Genomic DNA, 14285 nt, shown 5'->3' with positions numbered 1-14285 from the left:
TTTATGGCCGTTCCGTTGTACAACTGTTATTGAGCGATTCATAAGATTCACAGTTGCTGAGTTGAAAGGGGGGAAGCTATGGAGCGGTACAGAAAATTTGATTAGAACAACGGCAATCAAAGTTTAAGCGACGGGCGATATTTATCATTTTGCGTGATTTTTGTCGCGATTTTATCCAGCAGCGCGCGTCTACAACAAAGAAGCGGAACAAGTATTGGTCAGTGTCTGTGTATCTGACAAAGCGTAAAACCAGCACCATTAAGAGTGTGTGTCGAAATAGTCGATTCTGCTGCAACACGGTGCCGATGGCCAGTGGCCAGCATAGTATGGTTTATGTACGGCATGGGCCGTACCTCACTCTCTGGCACTTGTGCACTGCTGTTGCATAGTTTCGCTTGCACATTTACAGCGTCCATAAAACTAACGAACTCGACGCGTTGTAACACGTACGACAGGAGCTGTTTGACGACTCACGAAGCGCAACAGATCATTAATCAGGCGCAAGAGAAACCTCAAAATCAAACCTCCGTGTCGACCGTGGGCGTTGGAAGTCCTTGGGGCCGAAGCCGACAATCACTTAACCCGAGTCCAGAAACATCTGACCGATGAGAAACAGGAAAAAAATGCCTCCCCTAGACACCCCGGGGAGAAGGAAACAGTTTTCCTTGTCCAGGACTCCCTGCCAAGTGTCCCAACAGCGTCCTTGCGCGGACGGTAAAGTGTGCCAGAAAGCGGGGAAAACCAGTATTCCCATCTCTCACCCCCTCCTACCCCCGTCCAAACGCAGGGTGAGAAAGTGCTGCAGACGCGAACGCAAACTGCAGCTGTGTGCGGTCGTAGGGTGGTGAACGGGCGTACGCTCCTTCCTATCGATCGTTAGCTTCAGTTCGGTTTCTACTCTCGCACGGTACAGTACGGTAGTCGCACGGTTCTTCATTCAGATTTTGCCGACTGATTCATCAGCAAGGTGTGTGTGTATGAGTGGTGGTGTTTGGGTGTTCACTGTTGTTTTTTGTTTGTGTGTGGTTCTAGCAAAGCTCTCCCATATCCTGTCGGGTCGGTTATTATGTCACGCTCGTTCATCAGATTGTTTGCAGCGTGCACGAAGCGTCACAGATGCGGTTAACCGCATACAACGACACTGCACCATAATGCTCATGCTAGTGAGATGGAAGTGCGCACGAAAGAAAGAGAGTGACAGAGTGCATGGGAAGATCAGTTGGAGAATTGGTTCTGTCTAACCGCAACAGCAACCAGGAATCGGAAGGCGGTGGACGGCGGGTTGCTAAAAATATCGCGAAAAATCGCACGAAACCGCCGCCGCCGCCTCTGGGCCGCCAACCGCGCGTCACGAGACTCACGGAACCAAAGCGGACACCCACATCGGCCTGGGGGCGCGGACATCCAGTGCGTTGGCAAACTTTTGACGCACAGGTGAACACACGCGGCGTGTTTTGGGGCGTAAACAACGCGGGTGCAATCGGTTTTGCTGGGGGGGTTTTTTATGCCGGTTGAAGAATGCGTTTTTGGTGTTGTGTGTTTGCGAGCGCGCGCGCGTGTTCTGTCTGTGCAATGTGTGGTTCGTTTGAACTTCTTTTCTATGGTTAGTTTACTTCAACCGACAACATCCAACCAAAAAGGAAGGCAGCCACGGTGTAAGGGGTGTGCATTGGTTTATGCTAAGAGTCATAAATGCTGGAGGAAAAACACAAACACATCGCAATAATCGATTGCTGCTGGGTGAGAAGAAACGTTTGTTTACGCGGCGGTTACCCTTCCGTGGGGTATTTTAAATTGCCATTCGCGTAGTACGAAAATAGTACAGCAATCGTCGGGAGCGCGGTCTGTAATTCGTCTATTTAATTTCCGCTCTTGTGATGTTTATCGATTGATCGTACGAAATCATTAACATTTTGAAATGATCGTTAGTGATGCTTGCGCCTAGAATTCATGCCCATTTTACGCTTCAAAGCGGTCGTTGGAATTTTACATCAAATGTGTTCCAAAAGCTATCAAGATGATCTTGAACATTCGCTCGGTCTAACCTTTATCGGTGACCCGTTACGATCGTGTGTGTGTGTGTGTGTGATCGTGTTTGTGTCTGCTGTGGGCGACGTTTAATGTTTTTTTGAATTACGTGTAGCTAAGTGACATTTGTCGAATCATTTAGACTCATTTTCACAAAACCCGTTTTTATGCAACCCGTACCGCACAAGTGGGCCACCGTACGGAAAGTGATAGTTTTCACCCCTTCCCTCAGCACAAACATAAATACAGACACGCACACGCACACACTTCTTCGTGTGTCCAGTGTTTCTGCGCTGCTGCAACCACAAACAGCAGCAACGAAACACTCTCCCCGTTGTTGAAACACTTAAGTGCAAATTGCAACGCTCAACAATGTCCAACGTCTACGGGCCGGAGCGTAGAGTGTGGCTGTAGAGGCACATCCGCTAACCGTGTGCCGCGATAACATGAGCCCAGCTCCGTAACACAGCTGATCTGCACAACGCTAAATCGTCCCCCATAGACGACGTCACGAGATCGGGTAGTGGTCGGTGACCGGTTTGTGGAGCCCAGCATAAAATAGCACACCAGTTGCATAAGTTTCTGCGCGGTAAAGCGATCTCGGCGCGCCGGCAAACTGCTGTTGCTTTTCGCAAGATCAGCTAGCCAATCGAACAGCCATAAAAGTGTTCTGCTTGCGCACCGTTTTGCGTAAGCGGCGAAGGGCTCGCGTACAACCACGCCGATTCGCCGGAACCGGTTCGTTCTGTTTTCGCACGTTAATCCCGGCGATCGAGGAAGTTCGTAGGGTGCGTGAATTGGTGCGACAAGTGGTCGATGGTGTTTGCTTAAAAGTTTAAAGTAAACATTTGTTGCTTGCTATTTCCTTTACCAACGCTTTAACGCTTCATCTTCAAAGATGAATTGATTGTTGACTCTTTTTTTGCTGCTGCATCATTCATCGCCAAAGATGAGGCTTTTAAAAACACGTGCGTCAACATGTTTTGTTGTTGTATTCTCAACGTCCCAAGTGTTTGCGATTGGGTTCAGACAAGGGGTTGATCTTTTATTGTGTGCGAGAGAAGCTTTTGCTGTGTTGTTGGCCGTCACATTTGGGCGTGAGAGAAACATTTGAATAAAGTCACAATGAATATGCTCCCCTCATTAGCCTACATAGCTGCTGGGACAAGTCAGATGCGGTCAAGGTTTTTATTCATTTCGCACTTCAATTGAAATGTGTTGTTAAATTGAAACAAAAGTTTGCTAATATTTAAATATGTAATGTAACTATATTATTGCTTATTGTAAAAAAAAACAGAGAGCTACATTCCACTCCTATAGTTCATCTTCTTAAACGAGATTGTTACTTCCTCTCCTCAATCCAACAATTAACAACCGGACGAGATGAGTTGTTTAGAGCAGAGCTCTCCAACATTTTCAGGATCACGGATCACTTGTGTTTGAAAATACATTTGTCGCGGGTCACATACAGGCGTCCCCCGAGTTACGGCCCCCTCGAGTTACGGCCCCCTCGAGTTACGGCCCCCTCGAGTTACGACGATTCGCAGATACGACGATTTTGATTTTAACAGTTAAAAGTTGTCATTGACAAGAAATTGATGTATTTTTTGGAATTTCTGGGCGTATAACCGTTATACACACATTTCCAAAGAATCCACAACTACCGTATCTTGAATATCTATATTGTGTACGGCTTTTAAAATATAATGATTACATTATCGAACATTATTTTAAATTAAATACACAATATCATAAATTCCAACTCTTCGGTTATAAACTTTGTATTCATAGATATTCGACATACGACTTTTTCGACTTACGCCTTGCTTTGGGACATTTTTTCGGTCCCAAATTACATTCGTATCTCAGGGGACGCCTGTATAATAAGCGCATATGTTTAGTAGACTAAGTTCAAAGTTTTTTGATCAAAAATATGTTCATTAATTTTTCTAGACATACTTGTTGAAAATGTAATCTTGATTGTAAAAGCTGAACGAAATGTATCTTTTCTTATTAATTAAATTAAATGAAATTAAATCTGGCGCGTACTACGTCTGTTCACGTCACGGACCATTGGTTTAGAGTTATGCCTGAAAATTTTTTATCCATGCCGTTAAATAAAGAAAACCAAAATGAATGCATCGACCTCAATTTATATTATCTTCCTTATCCCATTAACCCTACACTCTTCTGTGCTGTATCTCTTTAATTCGAATTAAAAATTGAACAGCGCGCTTTTCGCTTACACCTACCATTGCAATCACTGCCCGCTGAGGGTTAACGCCAACGAATCGACGAAGGGTTTCAGAATTTATTCAACACACTTTCCGTTGTTTCAAAAAAGCAACAACCAAAAGTACCACGGAGGTGAGACTCGTTTGAGAATGGTCTCTCAGCATGTGTCGTCTGATCACGCTGCTTGGCGTACTACGCCCCATGTGGAACAATGTAAAGTTAACCCGGCGCTTCGTATGATACCAGGTGGGGTCATCTTGGGTGACCACCGGATGACCCGCACTTGATCGTGTGCTTGTTTAGCTTCTAATCGGGCGGTGTGAGATCCGTATGTGTGTGTGCGCATTTGAATTTGTAATTATTTTCACACTGATAATAGCTTCGCTCGAGACGTTCGTTGATCGTCAGGTGTGGACGATGCAAAGGAAGTGATTAGACGGCCAACTGGCCCTGACAATTACTCGTTGGCTGGGTAGAACGGAGAACTGTGACGTGCGAAGTGGTGCATCCGTTTGAACTTAAAACTAAAAAAAAACAGCGCACTGGGCGCCCAAGCGATGCGGCTTCTAGGTAACGTTCGTTCGTCGGTTATGCTAATTGATCGTTGACATGGGTACTAGTTTACGCGCGGTGCTTTATTGCGCCCGGCACAACAACAGCAGTGTCGTTCTGGCCAGGTAAGCAGAGGCCTTCGGTCAGCGCGTTGCCGGCGCAAAGTGTGACGCAAGATGATCGCGCACCATAATCCTTCAATAAATCGTCGTTATTTTTAATCGCTCGGATACTGATACTTACGTTCCGCTGACCGGGTTTTAAGCAACGAGCTTTAATGCTAGGATTTGAAGCGCAAAGAAGCCGCGCGGTGGGAGCGGTAAAAGCCCATCATGTCGGGGTGTGTCCTTCACTATCAATTAGGAGCAATTAGAAAGCCTCGCACTTGCACGGTCCGCTCGGCTCAAGGATTGTGTCCCTTGTGAGGATAACTTTGCCATCAAGTCTAGAGTTAACCTTTCCGTTAGTCTTTACTGCACTCGCTAAACATGTTTCTCAGTAATTGATTTATTACCGCTTTTTTTTCAACCTAACCTACAACAAATAGTCCAACCCATCAAAACGATGGAGCACGATTTGGGCTACGACCTAGCAGAGGCACTCGAGCGAGAAGATCTATCCCGGGAGGATTTGAAAGCGCTGCGTCAGCCACCGGTCGAGGGCGTGCCGGCAACGATCACCGACAAACAGTTGGCCTGCTTCCTGGATGCGTGCGATAAGAACATCGACGAGACGCGCAAAGTGCTGAAAATTTACTACGAAGCGCGCAAAAATGGACCGGAACTGTTTAACAATCGTGATCCGCACAGTGCCGCCATTCAGCAGTGTCTGCAAAATCAGTACGTAACGTGTAACCGCGAACACGAACAAAGTGTCGATCAATAACTATATGCCACATTGTACCATCTCACTTGCAGAGACTACTTCCCACTTCCACCCACCCCGAGCGGGTATTCGGTGGTGTTTCATCGGTTGAAAAACTCCCGCTCCTCCAACTATCACTTTGACGAAGCGATCAAGACGTACTTCATGACGATCGACTCCTGCCTGTACACGCAGGGACCGCGGCCGGGCATCATCTTCCTGTTCGACATGAAGAACGTCGGGCTGATGCATCTGACCCGCATCAACATGAGCTCGGTGCGAAAGTTTTTCCACTACCTGCAGGACGGGCTGCCGGCGAAGCTGAAAGCGATACACGTGATGAACGTGGTGTCGTTCTTCGATAAGATCCTTTACATCATAAAACCCTTCATTCACGCGGAAATCCTCAATGTGGTAAGTGGAGGACCAACGTGTGGACTCTTCAACCAATCTTCCTGTGCACTTTATTCATGTTACTTTCGGACTGCTTTTAGCTCTACCTGCACACTTCTAGCGCCAATTTGGATTCGTTCTACGAGGAGTGGATACCGAAGAGTGGGCTGCCGTCCGATCTTGGCGGAGATATGAAATCGATCGACGAGCTTCACCAGGACCATCTGAAGGAGTTCGAAAGGCTGAGACCGTACTTCCTCGCCGAGGAGCGTCAACGCAATGGCGAAGCCGGCAACTTGATTGACGAGCCGACGGATCGTATGCTTAAGTCCCTATCGATAGACTAATTCCAACGGGCATGCTAACCCGCTTAATGTCGTGTACATCGTTGTGATAGGAAATCTATTCTGCACAAATCGGTCAGAATTCCAGAGCTGATTAAGCCAAACTACTACAAAGCGAGGGGTATTGGGGAGGTTCCACACATTACTTTTACTACTACCTTGGTGTGCTTTTTTATACTGTATTTTTAAGAACCTGTTATTATACACTCTCTATCACTGCTTTATGCTGTTTAGTATAATCCAAAAATAAAGCAAACGTTTCTTAGAAAAAAAAAAACATGCGACCGGATGACTCTCCCTTTCAAGCGCATTTATTTCGTGCCGGAACTTTTCGACTCATCTTCCTCGCTGTAGTCTTCGTAATCCTCATCATCGCTGCTGAAATCATCCAAATCGTCGTAATCGTCATCGCCCTCCTGGCCATCCTTGCCGGTCGCTAGCTTCAGCTGTTCGAATTTCTCCAGCAATTCTTCCCTGGTGCGTGCCATCTCCACCCCGTTCGGCTTTCGCTGTCGGCCATCGTTTTCGTCCTCGTCCGAATCATCCAGATCGGCTGCTCCGTTCTTCTGTTTCTTCTTCTGCCCCCTGTTCATGTAGCGCAGGAACGTTCTCCGCTTGCGCTCCGGCAACGATTTGATCAGCTGATCCATCTCCGCCTTCAGCTTGATCTGTTCCTGTTCCGTCGGTTCCGGGGGAATGATGCTCGCCTCGTCCGCTGACTTGAGGCATTTCGCGCAACACCTGCTGGCCAGGGCACAGTCGCGACAGATGACATGGTAGGCCCGCTTTACCTTCCGCTCGCCGCACTTGCTGCACGATTTGGGCTGCGATAGCGGTTTGTACTTGCGGTATTTGATCTTCCAGTCGATGATGCTTTTGCAGTGCTCGCACACTTCGCACACGTTCAGGTTGGTGATGAGCTTTATCAGCGGTGTGTGCTTGTCGTGCAGGTTGTTCTTGAACGCGTACGTATTCTGGTGCTTTTGGGCACGTGTACGACGGGTGTCGCCTCTTTTGGAACTCATTTTCCGGAATTTTTCACGGATTTTCACTAAACAGCAGGGTTTTAGTTGATTGCTGCCGAACGGCAACGTGTGTTTGTTTATGTTTTTTTTCCGCAAACGATGTTTGACGTTTGTATTTTGACAGTTGTACCGTGAGTTGTAACCTGCCAGGGTAACACGGGATACAATTTTTCGTTCCGTTTTTCGTCAAATCAAGAGTGAAGCAAATTCTTCAATAAGATACAAGCAATGCAATTCCTCACACTACTGCAAATAAAAAAAAACTTTAATCACTGCTGTTTGATTAAACTTTGTAGTATATATATTTATTTTACGCACACAAAGGTCAGCCTGTATGGCAGGAGCTCAAACGTTTCGCTTCAAATCGGTCATATCTGCACATTTCTATCGTTTTAACTTAACAAATTAAACTCTGCAGTGTCACAGTGGAAACCTATCCGTACCTAGCGTGTATGGCCCTAATCTTCGTTGAGCGTTTAGAACAATCTGTAAAGCATTTTGTTCGATGGCTCACCAGCCCCGCGGCAGCAGACGTGCTCCTCCAGTCGAGCCAACGAAGTTTTTACTGCACCCATCGCGGTAGAGGCAGCTTCTCTGTAGTAAAGGCATGCACAAATCCACATCCACATCGTACTATGCCTTAGAATTGGGGAGGCCGAAACATAGCCATTGGCATCGGCATCGAGGATGGCCCCACCGGGTAGGGCACTGCGGTGCTCGGAGCCGCCATGCCCGGCGGAACGTAGAAACTTCCGGGACGAGCAGGTTCCGACGCTGGGTATGGCATCGAGGAGGGACCGTATCCCGCATCAAATCTTTGAGTGGTGTGTCTATTGCTTCGCAGCAATTCCGTCATCTTCTCCGCCTTCAGCTTCCGGCTGTGCATCAACTTACGAATGCTCATAAACTGCTCCACATACGCGTCGACTGTCAGCTCGCTATCGAGCAGCTGTTTCACGATCTTTTCCGACTCCTCTTCGCTTTCCGCCGCTGCTGTCTGCAGTAGTGCGAGCACCGTTTCAGCATTGTTCTTTTCGGACTTTGAAGCTAAAACAAGAAACAAGAGTTCGTGTGAGGGTTTGCGCTTTACATTAACGCAACCGCGACGCTTACCGAGCTGTGTGGACTTCTCCTTCACCGATTCGCCCAGTGTGCGACATTCTTCGGCCAGCTCCTGCACGCGTGAACGCAGCTCGACCATCTTTGGTTCAAAATTCAAGTTTGTCTCGGCGAGACTACGGTTTTCGCCAATAATCAAATCCTTCGACGATTCCAACGATTGGACCTGTGGTGCGGCAAACGGGATCAAAATACTCCATCAATGAACGGAGATGAGTCACACCCACATCCTCTTACCGCTTCATTTACTCGCTCGTCTAGCTTCTCGTCGTCCTCCAGCAGCTGCCTCAGCTCGTCCGAGCTAAGTGTCTGCAGGGATTGTACGGCTTGCTGCAGATACGGTTGATACATTTTGTCCGGGCACCACGCGCGTCGTGCTGGTTGAGCCTACCAGCGACAGCAAAAGGCAGACAGAAGGATACGAAACGACCACGAACTTTGTGGAAAGACTTTGACCGTGAATGGGCTTTGTTGTTTCTTTTACGATTTTGTTTTGAGCAAGATGACAGGAGCAGATCACTACAGGCGCCCACACGGTCCTTTGGTTTTGACGTTTATGTAAAATAATGCAATAAAAAAGAATTAAGTTGCTTAAAATTGTACCATTTTAAGTAAAACATTTACTTTTCTCATTTGCGCCTTTTTTTAAATAAAATAAAATAAACAAAATTCACAAATCCGCACAGTGTATCCAGCAGTTTCACTTCATACTGTGTACTCGAGCAGTTGCATGCAATAAACATTGCGCATGCAATTTACGAACAGCTGTTGTGCAATTTTAACGGTCGCGGACGCACGTGCTCTGTTTATTATTTTTATTTATAAATGTTCTATTTCTCATTTTTTTACGCTTTATTGGACTTTTCCAGGTTATGAATATTTTATTATGTTCATGTTTTTGTTCTGTACAGCTGCTTAAAAATATATTTATACATAAGTTTACCAGTTGATCACATTTACAAGGTTGCCAAGGTCTTTAAGATTATCTTGTGTCCCTGTACGTTTGACGAAGAAAAAAGCAACGCTATGGCGCAATAAGAAATCCAATTCTTTTTTGGTCTGAATATCATAGTTCGTAACGCTCGCTCTCTTCCGCTACGAATCGTATATCGCACATTAAATTACATTACACTACCACCCCAACCCAATAGCATCCCCTTATAATTTCAACTAATACTATCGTTTGCGCTTCACTACTGCACGGTCGGTGCAATCAGCTCCAGCATATTCCGTCTATGCGTTACTGTCTAAATTTTGGCACGTTTTCTACCTTCTCACGCCACCTGTTCGTCCACGCCTACTCCACGGTAAAGTTCCTCGTAGTGCCATTGTAGGGGAAAATGCCGCCAAGAATGTACCGCCAGTAGCCGAAATGCTGTATCCGGTACGTGCCCGGATCGACCTGTTCCGGCACCTCCCACTCCAGCTCGATGTCGCTGTACGCGAACAGGGTGGAGCGTCGGTGCCACTTGAACTTCGTTTCCCAGTTCGCATCGGTCGCCACCACTTCCCACACGTCCCGGCCGCCGCCGCCCTGCTGGTGGGCGTCCACACTGTTCGTCTCCTCAAACTCGGGCCTCAACCGCTCCACCGTGAAGTACGTTCGCTCGTGCATCAGATTGTTGCGCGGGTTGCCGGCAATGAACATGACGCGCACGGTGTCACCCCTGCGGTACGGCGTTTCCCGCGGCTGCACCTTACAGTCGCCGAAGTACCACCCGAACGGGTGCCCATCGAACACGACGCCCGTCGACAGCGTGATCTGCTTGTCGTCCTCAATCGGTGGCATCGGGCCGGCAGCGACCTGTTCGCCCAGCGCAATCGAACGCATCAGCTTGCGGAACTGCTGCAGATAGATGGTGAGCGTGTGGGGCCCGTACAGTGTCGAGGCTCCTTCGTACCGCTGGATGGCGTACTCTTCCGGCGTTGCGACGTAGCTCGTGTACATGTTGGAAAGACCGGCCACCACGACCGTGATGTCTTTGCGGGCCGCCTCGAGCGAGCTCTCGCGAACTGCGGCCCGCAATCTTCTACCGGACATGGTGGTGAATTCGGCCGGCACGGCTGCGAGGGCAAAGTCTCCCACCAGCAGTATCTGCGTCGGCACGATCTTGGGCTGCACTTCGTAGGAGAACTTGGCCCGCCCGCTAGCGATCAGGATGGGTTTGGGCGCTTGGCACCGTTTGTCCTCGGGCGTCGGCTCCGCCAGGATGTCCCGCGCCGTGTTCCAGAACGATGAGTCGGTTAGGGTGGCCTGCCGGAAGTCGAACGCACCCGGACCGTCCGTTGTGCCGGCACCGAAGCTGTAGCCCATCGCCGGGTAGCAGCCGTGTGCGGTTTCCTTTTCGCCCGTGGTTGGGTTCACGTACGACACCTGCTGCTCCGTCATGTCGATGAACTGGTGGGCGAATTTGATCGGTCCAGTCACTTCCCGACCTGCTTCGGCAATGAGCAGCTTCTGTAAAAAACAGAAAGAAACGACATGACAATTCGGGTTTGTTTCTTCTTCTCCTCGAAACGCCCGTCGAAACACTTACAGACGCTGCGTCATACAACCTCGTGCCGATGATCTTCGTACTCTCGAACATATCCTTCCCCGGGCCGGACGCGATGCACGCGCCCGCACCGGCCGGACAGGACGAGGTAAGCATATCGCACGGCAGGCCCGTCTTCTCGCACTTCGGCCCCATAATGTTCGGCGACGCGTCGCCCAGATTGGTGGACGCAAACGCACCGACGAACTCGCCGCGCCCCGGCACGCGCACCCCATTCCGGTCCAGCTCCAGCAGCACCGAGGCGTACCCGACGTTGTCGCTCGACACGTACCGGTTCGTTTTGTTCATCGACGTCGGATGCACGGCGAACCAGTTGATCGCCCCGAACAGCCGGCCGCCCCCGTCCACCAGCCGCAGCTGCACCAGCTTCTTGTCCGTGTAGTCCCGGTACTGGTCCCGCTCCCACCGCGGGTTGTTCTCGTACGCGCTCGGGCTGCGGTTAATGTTCGCCTCGTGCACGGTCGTCTCGGACAGGTACAGGCGGCCCTCGCGCATACTCTCGTGGGCCCGCACGATCGCCAGCGTAATGCCCTCGACGAGCGCGTCAAAGTTCTGCGGCACGAAGCCGAGCGACGCGATATCGTACAGGTAGGACATCAGGAAGCCGGACGGTACGCTGTGGCTGTGCGAGCCGCTCAGCACCACGTTCTCGAAGCGGTACGCGTCGCCGTACCGCGCCTTGAGCAGATTGAGCACGTCGCGCTTGACCGCGTGGCCCATCATGCCGGCGTCCGCGCTCACGAACACCACGCGCGACCGCCGCTCATCCTCGAAGATGAATGCCCGCGCGTACTGGCGCAGATGGATGCCCTGGCCGCGCTGCGAAAACTCACCGTAACCCATCTAGGGAGTTAGCCGATGACGACAATGAAGGCACCCGGAAGCAGCGCGCGAAGAATCATAAAACAAAATCGAGCATTGATCATCACATTGGTTAGAAACGGCCCTTCGCCACATGCAGGGCGGAGATACTTACAAATCCAATCTCAACTGGCGGCCCCGTACAGTCCGCCCGTCCAACGCCCAGCCGGTAGGCGGCGGCGGCAGGTGCAACATTGCACAGACACACCACCCCGAGTACCGTTAGGGCGCAGAACAAAGAACTAAGCTGCGGCCGCATCTTCGCCATCATCACCCACCGTTGCGGTTCGTTGCCGATGCGGAAGCTGTCGCACTTTTTGCCCACCTGAGCAGCGGAAAAGGGACTGACACGCTCTCGTACGTGCTCAGCATACACACGCTCTGTAGTGCTGCTGCTGCTGCTGCTGCTGCGCGACCCGATATTCAACCCGACGGGGCCCACCCCGGGTGATAAGCTGCTCGATACGCCACGGGCACAGACCCGCCCTGGGTTCGAATCGATTGATTAGGCTGCCGTTGCCGCTTGCGCGTCACACCTCCACTGCACACAGCCCCTGTGTAATGGAGAGTGCTGCAGAAAAGCGAGCTAAAAATACAATAAAAAAACATCCATTGATAAAGTATGAGCTAATCACCCCCCATCCCCCTCTGTAGGCCACAACAGAGGGGTTGGAAAAGCGCGAAATACAGCACCCGGTTACGATTAGATTAGATATCAAAGATTGGAGAAAACGGCACCTACCTGGGTTCTTCGGCCCCACCGAAAAGTGACCCTTCTTATCACCCACCGAGATACTGCCCCCGGTGCTGGATGATTGAGCAGAATTAGGTTAATCGTAGATCATGCACAAACCCCGCTGCCGAGCTTCCACAACCAGCTGCACACAATTCCGAGCTTCCGGATGTTCGAGGGGTCAGGTGGGTCCGGTTGTAAAATCCGCTCGTCCGTTTTTCAAGCGAACCGTTTTGCTTTTCCTTTTCTTTTCTTCTTCTCACTTTCCCCTCAAACCGTGCCGTGCCGTGCGTTTGCGGTGGAGAAGGTCAACTGATAATTTTGAAGTACACACGGTTTAAAATTTTTACTTCATCCGCCCTTCACGGTTCGCCGTATCACCGGTCGCACATCGGATTTTACGCGCGTCGTTTTCGCATACTACGATCTCGCACCCCTTTCGAACGCGCCGAGAGTTTACGCTGCTGCACTTGTCAATTTAGTATTTTTATTGCACCCCACACAGACACACACAGACACACACACACATACAGGCAAGTACGCGGAGTACGGGTTGCTAAGATCGTGAAGTTTAGCTTCACCGCCTAGAGAGCGGCCCTGCACGAAAGGGCTGACGATTCTCGGCCCCAGCGAGGCAGTAACGGTACACACTGGTTTGCCCTATGATTCACCCGTTACTTTTTACTCCGCTTTTCCTCCGCCTCCCAGTGGAGAGGATTTCCACGACGACACCAACACAAAGGGGCCACACGGCAAAACAGCCCTCAGCGAACTACGTGCTACTCGAGAACGAGACGGTGGGGCAAACAAAACGGAAAGGTGTAAACACAGATTACGGCGCATAGATGTCAACAACAACAACAACAAACTCTTCCAACGATGCAACAGTTCGCAATAGGAAATAACACGCGCACGGAACGGAAGCAGGCGGAAGGCGCACGACACGCGGAGGGTACAATAATCGGGCTTGTTATTGTTTTCTTCTCGCTGCTTCGCAAGATCACACCAGACGAAGACAGCAAAAAAGAATAACACCTTCCCGTCAACAACGGCAGCGGCAGCGTGGTTTTTGCGTTCTCTTCAAACCGACCTGCCGAGCTAAACTGACTTGCCCTGACCGCACCGAACGCGTACTTACCCACCGCGTGTGTGTGCTGCTCGGGCAGCGGCAGCGTGGTAGACTTTCGCTTCGCAAAACTTCCGCGCGCTCGCTCGTACACTCACACACATTGTTGTGTCGTTCTGTCGTGTGCGGTGCGGTGTGTGCGGACTGAGATGAACGCGCGTTCTTGGTTGGCGGGAGCTAGGGGGGAGCGGTGTTTGCTCTCCTTTCCTTTTTGGAGGCGCGTAGTAAGCGCGCCGATAGTAGCCGACCGCACCGATAGCACCGCCCCGCTTGCGTATGTGTATTGCGTATCGCTGAGGCTAAAGGGTGGCAGCGTGCGCCGTGCGCAATCAAATCCCTTTTTCCATCGCGCACAGTGCGGCATACTAAACAAAGGGAGTAGGAGAGCGAATGTGTGTGTGTGTTGGTACGTGATAAAATTACAGGAAAAAAGACGCACAATCATGAGAA

The 14285-nt window shown here is 50.1% G+C and overlaps 4 protein-coding genes across 5 annotated transcripts; 1 reads left to right on the top strand and 3 right to left on the bottom strand.

The window, feature by feature from the left end:
• The first annotated feature begins 858 nt into the window (after positions 1–858).
• LOC120951120 (alpha-tocopherol transfer protein-like) lies at positions 859–6669 on the top strand. 2 transcript variants are annotated; one of them, XM_040369656.2, is made up of 4 exons: positions 859–967; positions 5363–5654; positions 5733–6093; positions 6174–6666. In XM_040369656.2, exons 2-4 carry the CDS (start codon positions 5380–5382, stop codon positions 6417–6419), a joined length of 882 nt encoding a protein of 293 aa, XP_040225590.1. In that variant the 5' UTR covers positions 859–967; positions 5363–5379; the 3' UTR covers positions 6420–6666. The 2 variants fall into 2 exon arrangements, with proteins under 2 accessions (XP_040225590.1, XP_040225592.1); XM_040369658.2 differs by lacking the exon at positions 859–967 and adding an exon at positions 4526–4940 and having other exon boundaries at positions 6174–6669.
• A 40-nt stretch (positions 6670–6709) lies between these two features.
• LOC120951121 (nucleolar transcription factor 1) lies at positions 6710–7535 on the bottom strand. Its single transcript, XM_040369659.2, has one exon. It carries the CDS (start codon positions 7439–7441, stop codon positions 6728–6730), a length of 714 nt encoding a protein of 237 aa, XP_040225593.2. The 5' UTR covers positions 7442–7535; the 3' UTR covers positions 6710–6727.
• Positions 7536–7714: 179 nt separating this feature from the next.
• Positions 7715–9069, bottom strand: LOC120951614 (vacuolar protein sorting-associated protein 37B). Its single transcript, XM_040370415.2, has 3 exons — positions 8798–9069; positions 8555–8726; positions 7715–8488 (listed from the first exon to the last, which is right to left on the bottom strand). Exons 1-3 carry the CDS (start codon positions 8909–8911, stop codon positions 8082–8084), a joined length of 693 nt encoding a protein of 230 aa, XP_040226349.1. The 5' UTR covers positions 8912–9069; the 3' UTR covers positions 7715–8081.
• Positions 9070–9585: 516 nt separating this feature from the next.
• Positions 9586–14033, bottom strand: LOC120949676 (neutral ceramidase-like). The gene is made up of 4 exons (XM_040367105.2): positions 12719–14033; positions 12092–12562; positions 11098–11958; positions 9586–11018 (listed from the first exon to the last, which is right to left on the bottom strand). The coding sequence occupies exons 2-4, from the start codon at positions 12245–12247 to the stop codon at positions 9858–9860; spliced, it is 2178 nt and encodes a 725-aa protein (XP_040223039.2). The 5' UTR covers positions 12248–12562; positions 12719–14033; the 3' UTR covers positions 9586–9857.
• Between the last annotated feature and the right edge of the window lie 252 nt (positions 14034–14285).

Source organism: Anopheles coluzzii, chromosome 2 (assembly GCF_943734685.1).
Source record: "Anopheles coluzzii chromosome 2, AcolN3, whole genome shotgun sequence".
Classification (NCBI taxonomy): Eukaryota; Metazoa; Arthropoda; class Insecta; order Diptera; family Culicidae; genus Anopheles; species Anopheles coluzzii.
Note: the sequence above shows the minus strand (reverse complement) of the source record. Positions and strands in the feature narration are given on the sequence as shown.